The sequence below is a fragment of the Mirounga leonina genome, unplaced genomic scaffold, assembly GCF_011800145.1.
Source record: "Mirounga leonina isolate KUSES-001 unplaced genomic scaffold, KU_Mleo_1.0 Mir_125, whole genome shotgun sequence".
Lineage (NCBI taxonomy): Eukaryota > Metazoa > Chordata > Mammalia > Carnivora > Phocidae > Mirounga > Mirounga leonina.
The window spans coordinates 41817798-41833935 of NW_023270305.1; the positions used below are offsets into that span (position 1 = coordinate 41817798).

The 16138-nt window shown below is 37.8% G+C and overlaps 1 protein-coding gene across 3 annotated transcripts in view; it reads right to left on the minus strand.

The window, feature by feature from the left end:
• ALMS1 (ALMS1 centrosome and basal body associated protein) overlaps nucleotides 1-16138 on the minus strand; it is a 213235-nt gene that overhangs the window by 129140 nt on the left and 67957 nt on the right. For 2 of the 3 annotated variants that reach the window (XR_004678529.1, XM_035001296.1), the window contains exons 9-10: nucleotides 12479-15117; nucleotides 11096-11229 (exon numbers count right to left, since the gene is read on the minus strand). Coding sequence is in view for 2 of the 3 variants with exons in the window: in XM_035001296.1 (XP_034857187.1) it covers nucleotides 11096-11229; nucleotides 12479-15117 (2773 nt within the window). In the remaining variant the exon portion in view is untranslated. Of the gene's footprint in view, nucleotides 1-11095; nucleotides 11230-12478 lie in introns of all 3 variants that reach the window. The other variant, XM_035001297.1, reaches the window with a different exon arrangement.

Sequence of the window (16138 nt, forward strand, 5' to 3'; positions counted from 1 at the left end):
CAAAAATTGAGGGAATTTGTTGCCAGTAGACTTGCCATGCAACAGATGTTAGCAGAAGGACTTTAGAGTAAAGAAAAATAGAGTCAGAAACTTGAATCTACATAAAAGGAAGAACATCAAGAAGGAATAAGTGATGGTTAAAAGAAAAACCACACACACACTTTTTTCTTATTTTTAATTGATCTAATAGATAATAATTTGTTCAAACTATTGCTTGCATGTGTGTACAGATGTGTATGAATGAATGACAGCAATGATACAAGGGACGGGAGGAAGAAATCAGGATTACAGTTGACCCTTGAATAACAGAGGTTTGAACAGCATGGATCCACTTAAACACTGATTTTTTTTGATAGATACAGTGCTGTAAATGTATTTTCTCTTCCTTATGATGGTAACATTTTTCTTTTCTCTAGATGTTTTTTATAAAAATGTAGTATATAATATACATAATGTATAAAATACATTAACTGATTATGTTATCATTAAGGCTTCTGACCAGCACAGGCTATTACTAGCTTTGAGAGAGTCAGAAGTTATATGCAGAATTTCAACTGTGTGGGGAGCTGGTGCCCCTCACTGCTGTACTGTTCAAGGATCCACTGTATTTTGTTATTAGAAGGTACTCACACTACCTGAAGTGGTATAGTGTTATTTGAAAATAAACTTGGATTAGTTGTGAATATTCTACAAATTCTAGGGCAACCACTAAAAAAAGTTTAAAAAAAATTTTTTAAGTGTAACTGATATGCTAAGAAATGAGAGAAAATATGATATAAAATGATTAATTAAAACACAAAAGACAGAAACAAAGTGGGAGAAAAAATTGGAATGAAGAACAAGGGCAAAATAAAAAATAGTAGTGAATATGGTAGATATTACTCCAAGTATATCACCAATAACCACTTTGAAAATCAATTATCTAAGTACACTAATGAAAAGACAAAGATTGTCAGAGTGAATAAAAAAACAAGATCTAACTACATGCTATCTATGAGAAAGCCACTTTATTTGCAATGACGTGGATGAAACTAGAGGGTATTATGCTAAGCGTATTTCATAAGTCAATAACAGAAAGACAATTATCATATGATCTCACTGATACGTGGAATTTAGAAACAAAACAGAGGATCATAGGGAAGAGAGGGAAAAAATGAAACAAGACGAAACCAGAGAGGGAGACAAACCATAATCATAGGAAACTGAGGTTGGTGGAAAGGAGAGGGTTATAGGGATGGGATAACTGGGTGATGGACATTGGGGAGGGTATGTGTTGCAATGAGCACTGGGTATTATATAAGACTGACGAATCACAGACCTGTACCCCTGAAACAAATAATACATTATATGTTAATTAATTGAATTTAAATAAAATTACATTTATAAAAAATAAAAATAAAATAAAATAACATTTATAATTAAATACTCAGTCCATGATTAGGAGTAGTGGTGACATAACAAAGCTTGAAGATAAAGTTAAAATATCATTTTAGTAAGTGGGACAATAGTTCCTATCTCACTGAGCTTTTCATTGAGAATAGTAACAACAGTAAATAATTTTGGGAGTGTTACTATGTGTTAGATAGAGAACTGCTAATCATTTTATGTGTATAATATGACTTAATACTTAGCAAAATCTTAGAAGGTAGATGTCATTAACATTTCCATTTTATGCATGTTGAATCTAAGAACAAGATAAAGGTTAGGTAACATTTCTAAAACTTCAAAGTGAGTTTTTGATGGAGCCAAGAATCCAACACCAGAGCCTCAAACAAAAGTACTACTTTTGTGTATTGGCTTTTAGCCTAGAGTGAATTTTCAATTTTACCCCCTCTGCTGAACAAACTCAATAAAGGAGGTGAAATTTATAATATATATACATACACACATGTACACACATATGCATATGTATATGTATGGATGGATATGCGTATGTGTATCTATATCTATCACTAGAAAGGAGATTTCAAGTAAATAGGCCCAGGGTTGTCTAATAAATGGAAAAACAACTCCAAAAAAAAAAAAAGAAAGAAAGCCACTTTATTTATTTAAATTTTTAAGAGAGAGAGGGGTTGGGGGAGGGTCAGATGAAGAGAGGGAGAGAGACTCTTAAGCAGGCTCCGCACCCAGCACAGAGCCCCATGCGGGGCTCAATCTCACAACCCTGAGATCATGACCTGAGCTGATATTAAGAGTTGGACACTTAACAGACTGAGCCACCCAGGCGCCCCAAGGAAGTCACTTTATTTTTTTTTAAAGATTTTATTTATTTATCAGAGAAAGAGAGGGAACACAAGCAGGGGAGTGGCAGGCAGAGGGAGAAGCAGGCTCCCGCTGAGCCAGGAGCCCAATGCAGGACTCCATCATAGGATCCTGGGATCATGACCTGAGCTGAAAGCAGACGCTTAACCAACTGAGCCACCCAGGCATCCCAAGGAAGCCACTTTAAGTATAAAGACACATATAGATTAAAAGTAAATAGATGGATGGGGCGCCTGGGTGGCTCAGACGATTAAGCATCTGCCTTTGGCTCAGGTCAAAGCCCCGCATCAGGCTCTCTGCTCAGGGAGAGCCTGCTTCTCCCTCTCCCTGCCACTCCCCCTGCTTGTGCTCTCTCTCTCTATCAAATAAATAAATAAAATCTTAAAAAAAAAAAAGTAAATGGATGGAAAAAAATATACCATTCTAAAACTAATCAAAAGAAAGTAGGAATACTGTATTAATTTCAAACCAAACAGACTTCAAAGCAAAGAAAGTTATCAGGGATAAAGAAGGCCATTACATAATGATAAAGGGGTCAATTCTCTGAGACATAATGATCCATAACGTATATGTGCCTAACAAAAGAGCGTTAACCTACATGAAGCAAAAACTAATAAAACTATAAGGAGAAATAGATGAATCCATTATTATAAATGGAGACTTCAACATCCTCATCAGAATGAACTGATCTACGCAAGAAACAAACTGAGTGTTGTTGGAGTGGGGGGTGGGGTGGGAGGGATGGGGTGACTGGGTAATAGACACTGGGGAGGGTATGTGCTCTGGTAAGCGCTGTGAATTGTGCAAGACTGTTGAATCTCAGATCTGTACCTCTAAAACAAATAATGCAATATATGTTAAGAAAAAAAAGAAGAAGAAGGAGGAGGTAGAGGGAGGGGAAGAATGAAGCGGGGGAAATCGGAGGGGTAGACGAACCATGAGAGACGATGGACTCTGAAAAACAAACAGGGTTCTAGAGGGGAGGGGGGTGGGAGGATGTGTTATCCTGGTGGTGGGTATTGAGGAGGGCACATTCTGCATGGAGCACTGGGTGTTATGCACAAACAATGAATCATGGAACACTTCATCTAAAACTAATGATGTAATGTATGGGGATTAACATAAGAATTAAAAAAAAATTAAAAAAAAAAAAAGAATGAACTGATCTATTAGGCAGTAAATCAGTAAGGACATAATTCAATAACACCATAAATCAACTGGATATAATAGATATCTATAGACTACTTCAGCCAAAAACAATAGAATACACAATTTCTTAAGCTCCCATGGAACATTCATTAAGACAGGTCACATTCTGAGCCATCAAATACACCTTAACAAATTTAAAAGAATAAAAATCACGTAATGTCTGCTCTTAGACCACAATGAAATTAAACTAGAAATCAAAGCAAGATAATAAGAAAATCCCTAAATACATGGAGATTAAACAACACACTTCTAAATAAAGCATAAATCAAAGAATAAATCTCAAGAAAAATTTAAAAACATATTAACCTAATATTTAAAAACATATTAACTTAAAATGAAAACACAACTTATGAAAACTTGTGGGATGCAGGGAAAACATGGCATAGAAGGAAATTTTTAGCATTAAATGTATATATTAGAAAAGAAGAAACATCTAAAATCAATAACCCAAGTTTCTACATTAGGTAACTAGAAAAAGAATAGCAAATTAAGTCCAAAGCAAACAGAAAAAGTATAAGATTTAGAGCAGAAATCAATGAAATTGCAAATAGAAAAAACAGAAAAATGAACTAAACAAAAAAGCTGTTTCTTTTAAAGACCAATAAAATCAATAAGCCCTCTAGCCAGAAAGTGAAAAAGAGAGAAGACACAAATTACTAATATCAAAAAGGAAAGAGGTGACATCACTACAAATCCCATGGACATTAAAAGGATAATAAAGGAATAGAATGAACAACCATATGACCACAAATTTGATAACCTAGATGGAATGGACCAATTTCTTGAAAAACACAATGTGCCAAAACTCACACAAAAAGGAAAAGACATTCTGAATAGGCATCTATTTATTAAAGAAATTGAATCAATAATCTTTCAAAAGGGAAAATGCTAGGCCCATCTGGCTTCAGTGGTGAATTCTACCAAACATTTAAAGAAAAAATTATACCAGGGCGCCTGGGTGGCTCAGTTGGTTAGGCAGCTGCCTTTGGCTCAGGTCATGATCCCAGGGTCCTGGGATCGAGCCCTGCATGGGGCTCCCTGCTCTGCAGGAAGCCTGCTTCTCCCTCTCCCACTCCACCTGCTTGTGTTCCCTCTCTCGCTGTGTCTCTCTCTGTCAAATAAATAAAATCTTTAAAAAAAAAAAAAGAAAGAAAAAATTATACCAATTCCTTACAATCTCTTTCAGAGGACAGAAGCAGAAGAAACACTTCCTAATTCATTCTATGAATACCACAACCAGACAAAGACATTACAAGAAAAAAAGAAAAAAAAAAAAAAAAAAAAAAACAGACCAGTATCTCTCAAAAATAGATGCAAAAATCCTCAATAAAATAATACCAAATCAAATACAACATAGTATAAAAATAATTATACACCATGACCAAGTGGGACTTAATCATTCAAAAATCAATTAATATGATCACATCAACAGGCTAAAAAAAGAAAAATGACCATTATATCAATAGATACAGAAAAAGAATTTGACAAAATCCAACACCTATTCATGATAAAAAAACTATCAGTAAACTAGGAATAGAAGGAAACTTCCTCAACATGATAAAGAGTATTGGCAGAAAACCTCCAGCTAACCTCATACCTCACGGTAAGAAACTAGAAGCTTTCCCACAAAGACCAGGAACAAGGTAACGATATCCCATCTCACCACTCCTTTCCAACATCAAAATGGCATTTCTAGCTAATGTGATAAAACAACTAAAGGAAATAAAGGTACACAGATTGAGAAGGAAGAAAAAAAACTGTGTTTGTAGATGATATGATCATCTATGCAGAAAATCTAAAAGAATTAACAAACTCCTGGAACTAATAAGCGATTATAGCAAATGGCAGGATACAAGTTAATAGACAAAAGTCAACTGCTTTCCTATATACCAGCAATGAATAAGTGGAGCTCGAAACAAAAAACACAATACCATTTATATTAGCACCCCCAAAAATGAAATGCTTACATTAAACCTAACAAAATATCTATAAGCTCTCTATGAAGAAAACTGTAAAATCCTGATAAAAGAAGTCAAAGAGGGGCTCCTGGGTGGCTCAGTTGTTAACCATCTGCCTTCGGCTCAGGTCATGATCCCAGGATCCTGGGATCGAGCCCCACATCGGGCTCCCTGCTCAGTGGGAAGCCTGCTTCTCCCTCTCCCACTCCCCCTGCTTGTGTTCCCTCTCTCGCTGTGTCTCTCCCTGTCAAATAAATTAAGTAAAATCTTAAAAAAAAAAAAAAAAAAGGTCAAAGAATCAAATAAATGGAGATATTCTATGTTTATGGATAGAAAGACTCAATGTTCTCAAGACCTCCCAACTTGACCCTGTTCCTCTTAACCTGACCTAGGGATTCATTGCAATCTTAATCATAATCCCAGCAAGTTATTTTGTGTATACTGACATACTGTTTCCAAAGTTTATATGGGAAAGTTAAAGACTCAGAATACCCAACACAATACTGAAGAAAAGGAACAAGTTGGGAGGACTGACACTAAAAGACTTACAATGAAGCTACAGTAAGTAAGACAGTGTGGTACTGGTCAAAGAATAGACAGAAGAACAGAACAAAGCTGAGAAACAGATCCATGTAAACACAGTCAACTGATCTGTCCCTTTGACAAAGGGACAAAGGCATGGAGCAAAGACAGTCTCTTCCACAAACGGTGTTGGAACTGACCATCCACATGCAAAAAAATGAATCTAGACACCGATTTAAAACTCCTCACAAAAATTAACTCAAAATGGATCATAGACCTAAATGTAAAATGCAAAGCCTAGAATATAACAAAGGAGAAAACCTCAATGACCTTGGATACAATGATTACTTTTTAGATATAACCTCAAAGGTACAATCCTTGAAAAAGTAATTGATAAGTTGAACTCATTATAATTAAAAACTTCTGTACTGTGACAGACAATGTCAAGAATGAAAAGACAAGTCACAGATTGGAAGAAAATATTTGCAAAAGACACATCTGATAAAGGACTATTATCTAAGATATACAAAGAACTCTAAAGAATCAATAAAAATCAACCTAATTTAGAAATGTGCCAAAGACATTAATAGACAATTCACCAAAGAAGATATACAGCTGGAAAATAAGCATATGAAAGGATGTTCCACATCGTATGTCATCAGGGAAATGGAAATTAAAATGAAATTCCTAGGCACCTGGGTGACTCAGTCAGTTGAGCATCCTACTCTTGGTTTCAGCTCTGGTGTGATCTCAGGGTCATGAGATCAAGCCCCACGTCAGGTTCCACGCTCAGCACAAGTCTCTTTGTTCTTCTCCCTCCCACTCTGCCCCTCCCCCTGCTTATGCACTCTCTCTCTCTCAAATAAATAAATAAAATTTATAAATTAAAAAAATTTAAAAAGTAAAACAAAACAACAAGACTTCACTCCACACCTATGACAATGGCCAAAATCCAGAACACTGACAATACCAAATGCTAGCAAAGATGTGGAGCAACAGGAACTCTGAATCACTGTTGGTAGAAATAAAAAATGGTACAGCCACTTTGTTTTTTTGTTGTTGTTTTGTTTTTTTTTTTAAAGATTTTATTTATTTATTTGACAGAGAGAGACACAGCAAGAGAGGGAATACAAGCAGGGGGAGTGGGAGAGGGAGAAGCAAGCTTCCCACTGAGCAGGGAGCCCGATGCAGGGCTCGATCCCAGGACCCTGGGACCATGACCTGAGCTGAAGGCAGACGCTTAATGACTGAGCCACCCAGGCGTCCCAGTACAGTCACTTTATGAGACAATGTGGTGGGTTTTTTTTCTCTCCTCCATTTAAATGTATGTGTGTGTGGTCTTTTTTTTTTTTTTAATTGAAGTATAGCTGACATACAAAGTTATAAACAGCTTGGTGGTTTCTTACAAAACTAAACATACTCTTACCATACAATCTAGCATTTACACTCCCTGATAATTAACCAAAAGAGCTGAAATGTCCGATTTCCACACACAAAAAAACTGCATAAGGATGTTTATAGCAGCTTTATTCATAATTGCCAAAACTTGGAAGCCACCAAGATACTCCTCAGTAGATGAAATAAACTGTGTGGCACATCAAGACAATGGAATATTATTCAACATTAAAAAGAAATGAGCTATCAAGCCATGGAAAGTCATGGAGGAAACTTAAACGCATATTAATAATCCAGAGAGGCCAATGTGAAAATGCTAAATTCTGTTTTAGTCCAACTATATGACACATTGAAAGTATAGAGACAGCAGAAAGATCAGCAGTTGCAGTGGAAGTTGGAAGGAGGCAGAATTAAATAGACTAAATTTTAGGGTGGTGAAAATACTCTGTATGATACAGTGATGGATAGCTGTCATTACACATTTGTCCAAACCCATAAAATATATAACACCAGGAGCGACCCCTAATGTAAACTATGGACTTTGGGTTATTATGATGTGTCAATGTAGGTTCATCAATTGTAACAAACGTACTGCTCTGGTAGGGGATGCTGATAATGGCAGTGGAAATGCATGTGTCATGGCAGGGAGTCTATGGGAAATCTCTGTATCTTCCTCTCAATTCTGCTGTGAACTTTATTTTTTTTTTAAAGATTTTATTTCTTTATTTGACACAGAGAGAGAGAGAGAGAGAGCACAAGCAGGGGAAGAGGCAGGCAGAGGCAGAGGGAGAAGCAGGCTCCCCGCCGAGCAGGGAGCCCAATGTGGGGCTCAATCCTAGGACTCCGGGATCATGACCTGAGCCGAAGGCAGACACTTAACTGATTGAGCCACCCAGGCGCCCCTAGTTGTGAACTTTATTTTTATTTTTATTTTTTTAAAGATTTTATTTATTTATTTGACAGAGAGAGACACAGCGAGAGAGGGAACACAAGCAGGGCGAGTGGGAGAGGGAGAAGCAAGCTTCCTGTGAGCAGGGAGCCTGATGTGGGGCTCGATCCCAGGACTCTGGGATCATGACCTGAGCCGAAGGCAGACGCTTAACGACTGAGCCACCCAGGTGCCCCTAGTTGTGAACTTTAAACAGTTCTAAAATATAAAGTCTTTTTTAAAAAAGTTGATACGATGTTAAAATAAACACTGGAATTCCTTCTGCCATGATTCAACAATTGAACATTTTCCCCTATCAGTTTTATCTCTCTATACAAACACAGGTATATGACACTTCAATCCTAAATAGTTCACCACTGCATCTGCTAAGAATAGGGACATTCACCTGTCATATAACCACACTACCAGTATCAAACCCAGGAAATACTCTATAACATTTCATAACAAGTCAGCTACTTTTCTTGGAAGATAAATCTCTGAGAGACAAGGATTTTCTATCCTGTTCATGTCTAATCTATTTAAGATTTATTGACATTTTCTTAGAAAATCAGCCAATTCATGAAAATTTTAAACCTAATAAAAAAACAGGTATATATTATATTCTCTTATAATTTCAAAATTTCTCAATGGTATGCTTAGCATACTCCTTTTAATTTATAACATCGAATTATTTTCTTGTAATCTTCTAGTTAGAGATCACCTATTGATGTGGAATATTTCCAAGATTCAACTCTAAGTGTTAATGTTCAATTCTCTTATTTTTCTGTTTTCTAGTGCATTAATTGATCCATTTGATTTTATAATTTCTTTCTTACTACTTTCTTAGTTTGGCTTGTTTTATTTTTACTCTTAAGTTTGTTTTATGGTTTTCTTTATAAACTTAAAAGATATTGGTCCATATACCATAATGATATAAATTACTGACTTCAAACTTTTCCTGTTTTCAGAGGTTACCAAACAAAAAAGGGAAAAGAGAGGAGAGAGTATCCTGCTAAGCAAAGACAGTAAATCCGTACATACAAAGTGAATTTTGTTATAGTTTGGGGGGAGTCAAAATGATCTGAGTAGTTAATGCCAACAAGCAATGTAAGAGGGTGTCTTTAGGAGCCTACAAAATTTTGTCCTCTGCACTTCTGTGGGCTAAAGGGAAGTAAGGCAAATAATCTTATGGTTTGGAGTTGTACCTGAACATAAAAATCAGTTCCTTGACATAGAAAACAAATAGCAAAATAACAGAAGTAGGTTGCACCTTATCAGTAATTGCTTTAAATACAAATGGATCAAACTCAATCAAAACATCAGGGATGGCAGAATGGTGAAAACACCATTATTCAACTACATACTATCTCTAAGAGACTCACTTTAAGGAAATTCTGACATAAGGTAGAACATGGATGACCCTTGAAGACATTATGCTAAATGACATAAACTTATCACAAAAACCAAATACTGTATGATTCTACTTATATGAGGTACTTAATGAAAATCATAAAGACAAGGCGCCTGGGTGGCTCAGTCTGTTAAGTGTCTGCCTTCAGCTCAGGTCATGGTTCCGGAGTCCCAGGATAGAGCCCCAAGTTGGGCTCCCTGTTCAGCAGGGAGTCTGCTTCTCCCTCTGCCCCTCACCTGACTCGTGCTCTCTCTCTTATACTCTCTCTCAAATAAATACATTTTTTAAAAATCTTAAAAAAAAAAATCATAGGGGTGCCTGGGTGGCTCAGTCAGTTAAGCATCTGCCTTCAGCTCAGGTCATGATCCCAGGGTCTGGGATCAAACCCCGCATCAGGCTCCCTGCTTGGTGGGGAGCCTACTTCTCCCTCTCCCTCTGCTGCTCCCCCTACTTGTGCTTGCCCTCTCTGTCAAATAAATAAAATCTAAAAAAAAAAAAATCATAAAGACAGAATGGTGCTTGCTAGGGGCTGACGGGAGGGTGGAATGGAGAGAAACTGTTTAATAAGTACAAAGTTTCACTCTTGCAAGATGAAAAGAGTTTCTGGAAATGGGATGGTGATGATGATCTCAAACATATACATAAAGCTAAAATCCAATCTAATTTATACTTTTAAAAAACTTTTCCAAAAAAGAGATAAGCCAAATAATTATGCTGTATCACTGACAAAAAATTTTCTAAAAAACTATGAATTAGGCCAAAAAGTCTATGCATTATCAATTTTTATAGTATTAATAATAATGATAATTGCCAATTATTGAGAACGAGATATCACACATTCCACTAAGCATCATCTCATATAACCCATACCAAAACCCTGTAAGATAGGTATTACCATACCCTATTACCATTCATGAAAGCAGACCAAATGCCCTATCCACAAGAGAATGGACAAACTATCATATATTCTCACACTAGAATACTTACAGTACTAAAAATGAATAAACTAAAACTATATACATCTACACAGAAGAATCTCAAAAACCCAACTCTGTGTGAAAAGTGTAATTCTCAGAATATATACCATGTTGATTCCATCTATTAAAGAATTCGAAACTATACTGAACAACAAGAGAAAATCAATACATGTCAGGATACGAAGTCAAATGACAAAGCAAATCTATTCTTATTTTCCTAAGGAGAATTTTTTTCAAAAGATGAGTTTGGAATTAATTAACACCTACTGAATCTAGTCCTTAAATATTAACTTTGAAGAAATAAGACTCTTAACGCTTTATCCGAAGACTATCAATGACTCAGCTCATGTCATCAATGCCCAAGTAAAGAGATACAAACTCTACGGCCCTTTCTTTCACATTTTCTCTCTTCATTTCTAGATTTCTTTCATACCTTGGACAAGTCACCTGTTCTCTCATGACCAAACAACTTTGCTTTGATCTCTTCTACTTTTCTCCTGTCATCTTCATTTAATTCTGAAATGGAGTAGCCACATTCATGAGCCAGATTAAATTTCAGATTCCAGGCTGAAAAGAAAACATATAACACTTGAGAAAATGCAATGCAAAAATGATAATTTTCAGTGATTATAAGAGCACAGAAAACCATCAATATATCCAGCTAAATGCTACCACAATACTTAGCAAAAAATATGTGTTCTCAATTATATGACAAGCTATTATAAGTTCTTAAGAGCAATCATTTCACTGAAAAGTGTGATTTTTAAAAACTACATTCTACAGATATTTCTCCAAAAAGGCCACTTTAACTATGATTTTCCATTTTTTTTTAAAGATTTTTATTTATTTATTTGACAGTGAGAGCACAAGTAGGAAGAGCAGCAGGCAGAGGGAGAGGGAGAAGCAGGCTCCCCACTGAGCAGGGAGCCCGATGTGGGACTCGATCCCAGGACCCAGGGATCATGACCCGAGCCAAAGGCAGCAGCTTAACCGACTGAGCCACCCAGGTGCCCCGATTTTCAATTATTTTTATCTTAATTTCCTTCCAATCAGGATGGTCCCTTTGCCTCCCCTATTAGTTCCTGCTACAGTTACTGTCGCTTCCAGGAGAGCTGATATTTAATAATAATCAATAAAACTTGGGAGTTTTCTGGAATCAGAATATGCATAAGTGATAAAAGGTAAGTTTTCTCAAGGGAAAACATAAACAAATCAGGGAGGCCTGAATTGTTTATAAGTTGCTCTCTAACATATTCCCCATTTTGTCTTAAAAAATTTTTTTTCTTTTTTAATGGCATTCTACTATTAGAGATTAATGGGATTAGTAAACATCCTCTTTCAAAGCTCTAACCCAAGTTTTAGTGTGAAATACTTGTTTTTTCTAATGTCTAAAATATGCTCTAAGAATTTTATTAGAAAACAGAAAATGTATATATAGTTTTATGATACAGTGTGATTTAGAGCAGAGCAAATTGTTTTCATTTTTTTTTCTGCCTCCAAAATAGAATACTATCCTAGGAGGATTAAGGAAACAGGAGAACTTTAGGAATCTGAAAACCCAAGCTATCTCCTTATTCTCCTTCAGGCTTTAGAACCTACCTAAGACCCTAAACTTAAACTAGCACTATTAATACTGTGACTTAGTTACATTATTGGTTAAATGGACCTACTCTGGATTATGGTGGAAAATGTAATCATTCTAACAACCCTACAAGAAAATAAATTTAGACTCCACAAACACTTACCTTTAAACAAATTATTAAAGTATAATGTTTATAAGCTTGACCTACCTTTATAACAAATTATCAGTTCCTACCTCGTGCTCGTACTCGACATTCCTCTTCCTCTGCATTTCTGAGTATTTGTTTAGCATGATTCAGTGAGGATTCACATTTCAGAAGGTTTCTGACATGTGCGGCCAGTGAATCTACACTGCTACCACCAGCATCATCACTCTCCAACACACCTTCTTCTTCTCTACTATCTGTCAAGCTTGTCTTGGGTGAAGCATATGGAATGAAGTTTAGAAGAACATCAGAAACTGACTCCAATGAATTACTGTCCCATGAGCAGGAACTGGCATCACTACTTGAATCACTTTTAATGATAGTCATCATAGGTATAACAATTTTATTCCCAATGGTTCCACTATACCCTTCAGGTTCAGGTCTCATTACAGATTTGTCTGCTCTATATTGCCGAAGGGTTTCGTCTACTGTCACTCTGGCTTTGCTTTCTGCTTCCTGTAGAGGACTTCTAACTGTAGTTGAACTAATAAACTCCCAATTCTCAATGCCTCTCTGGCATTTCAGATTTGTCTGTGTGCTAATATCCTTCTGTATGCACTTGTCGCTTGGGCTTTCCTCTGTAAATGGCTGTCTTTGGGGCAAATCACCATTAGATTCATCAGCTGTGAGGGGTTCTTTGAAGCAAACCACCTTCTTAGATTGTATAAATGAAATATCACTAACATCTCTGAAAGGGACCAGGGGAGCAGGAAAATTGCATCGTTTCAGTGCTATATTTTCTGCCTCCATTAAAAGGGTCCGAATCTCTTTAAGAGTTTTGGAACCACTACTTGTATCTTGATTTTCCTCAGACCCAACATCTTCAAAACCTGAAGATTCTGGCTTACTTATTACAACTCTACCATCAGCCTGAGAACTTAAAGGTACACTGTTTGAGATAACACTGGAGTTAGAAGAATCCAAATTATCTATTAGCATTTGAACATGGTCTGAAACAAGTTTCTGCTTCTCCCTATGTGAATAAGTACCAGGGGTAACTGTTGATAACCCAGTAATCTGATCAACTTGCCCAACACCCCTTGAGAACATCAGAGCATCTTGCGTTTTATGTCTATCTGGAAAATTCTGTTGATAGAATATATTTGGTTTCTCTCTGTGTGAAAAGGAACTAGGAGGAACTGTTGGTAACAGACTTTTCTGGTCAGCTGGTATAGGAATTGTTGAAACCTTCAGTGCATCTTCAGCTAGATGTTTGTCTGGCAATTCCTGTGGGTAGAAAATATTAGATTTCTCTCTGTGGGAATAGGAACTAGAAAGAGGTATTGGTATCCCAGAGTTCACATCAGTTGGTTCAGAGACAGGTGAAATTTTCAAAATATCCTCACTATGATGTCTATCTGGCAGCTCCTGTTGAAAGGGCTTCACTCTCTGAGAATAGGAGTTATGAAGAACTGTCAGTAACGAAGTCGTCTGGTTATCTGGTCCAATCACAGTTGAAATTTTGGGCTTTTCTCTTTGTGAGTAGGAACTAAGGGGAGTTGTTAGTAACTCAGTCTTCTGGTCATCTGGTAAAATCACAGGTGAAGTCTTGAGTTTCTCTTTATGTGAGTAAGAGCTAGAAGATCCTGTTGGTATCTCAGTCTTCTGATCAGCAGGTCCAGGAAGAGCAAAAATTTTTAAAGCTCCTTCAGTAACATCTGGCAACTCCTGCTGGTAAAAAATACTGTCCTTCTCTCTGTATGAGTAGGAACTAGAGGGAATTATATGTATCCCAGTCTTCTGGTCAGCTGGTCCAGAAACAGCTGAAACTTTCAGAGTTTCTTCAGTAATATCTGGCAACTCCCTCTGATAAGAAAAGATGGGGCTCTCTCTATGTGAATAGGAAGCAGAGGACCCAAATTGTATCCCAGTCTTCTGGTCAGCTGACCCAGGAGCCCCTAAAACTTTTAAAGCACCTTCATTAGGCTCTGGCAACTCCTGCTGGTAAGAAATGATGGGCTTCTCTCTATGTGAGTAAGGAGTAGAGGTTACTACTGGTATTCCAGTCTTCTGGTCACCTAGTCCAGGAACCCTGAAAACACTTAAAGCTGCTTGAGTAAGATCTGGCAACTCTTGCTGATAAATGATGGGCTTCTCTCTATGTGAGTAAGAAGCTGAGGTAATTGTTGGTTTTCTGGTCTTCTGATCACCTGGCCCAGAAACAGCTGAAATTTTCAGAGCTTCTATAGGGAGCTGGTTGTCTGACAAGGGCTGTTGGTACAAAATACTGGGCCTCTCTCTATGAGAGTAAGAAACAGAAGGTATTGTTGGTATCCCAGTCTCCTGGTCAGCTGGTTCAGGAGAAGCTGAAACATTCAGAGACTCTTCAGTGAGATGCTTATCTGATAAGGCCTGCTGACAGAAAATAATGGGCTTCCCTCCAAGTGAGTAGGAACTTGAAGGTATCCCAGTCTTCTGATCACCTGTTGTAGAAACAGCTGAAACTTTCAGAGTCTCTTCAGTTAGATGACTGCCTGATAACTCCTGTTGGTAAAAAATGTTAGACTTCTCTCTGTGTGAGTAAGAACTAGAAGGTTCTGATGGCAACCCAATCTTCTGGTCAATTGGTCCAGGAATAGCTGAAACTTTCAGAGCCTCCTGAGGTACGTGGTCATCTGTCAAGCCCTGTGGGTAGAAAATGATGGGCTTCTCTCTAGGTGAGTAGGAACTAGGTTCTGATGGCAACCCAGTCTTCTGGTCAGCTGGTCCAGGAATAGCTGAAACTTTCAGAGCCTCCTGAGGCACCCGACTGTCTGTCAAGCCCTGTGAGTAGAAAATAATGGGCTTCTCTCTATATGAGTAAGAACTGGAAGGTTCTAACGGCAATCCAGTCTTCTGGGCAGCTGGTCCAGGAAGAGCTGAAACTTTCAGAGCCTCCTGAGGTACCTGACTGTCCGTTAAACCCTGAGGGTAGAAAATAAGGGGCTTCTCCCTATAGGAGTAGGAACTAGAAGGTTCTGATGGCAACCCAGTCTTTTGGTCAGCTGGTCCAGGAATAGCTGAAACTTTCAGAGCCTCCTGAGGCACCCGACTGTCTGTCAAGCCCTGTGAATAGAAAATAATGGGCTTCTCTCTATATGAGTGGGAACTGGAAAGTTCTGATGGCAATCCAGTCTTCTGGTCAGCTGGTCCAGGAACAGCTGAAACTTTCAGAGCCTCCTGAGGCACCTGGCCGTCTGTCAAGCCCTGTGGGTAGAAAATAATGGGCTTCTCTCTATGTGAGTAGGAACTAGAAGGTTCTGATGGCAACCCAGTCTTCTGGTCAGCTGGTCCAGGAATCGCTGAAACTTTCAGAGCCTCCTGAGATATCTGACTGTCTGTCAAGCCCTGAGGGTAGAAAGTAATGGGTTTCTCCCTATATGAGTAAGAACTGGAAGGTTCTGATGGCAACCCAGTCTTCTGGTCAGTTGGTCCAGGAATAGCTGAAACTTTCAGAGCCTCCTGAGGTACCTGGCTGTCTGTCAAGCCCTCTGGGTAGAAAATAATGGGCTTCTCCCTATATGAGTAGGAACTAGAAGGTTCTGATGGCAACCCAATCTTCTGGTCAGTTGGTCCAGGAATCACTGAAACTTTCAGAGACTCCTGAGGTACCTGGCCATCTGTCAAACCCTCTGGGTAGAATATAACGGGCTTCTCTCTATATGAGTAGGAACTAGAAGGTTCTGATGGCAACCCAGTCTTCTGGTCAG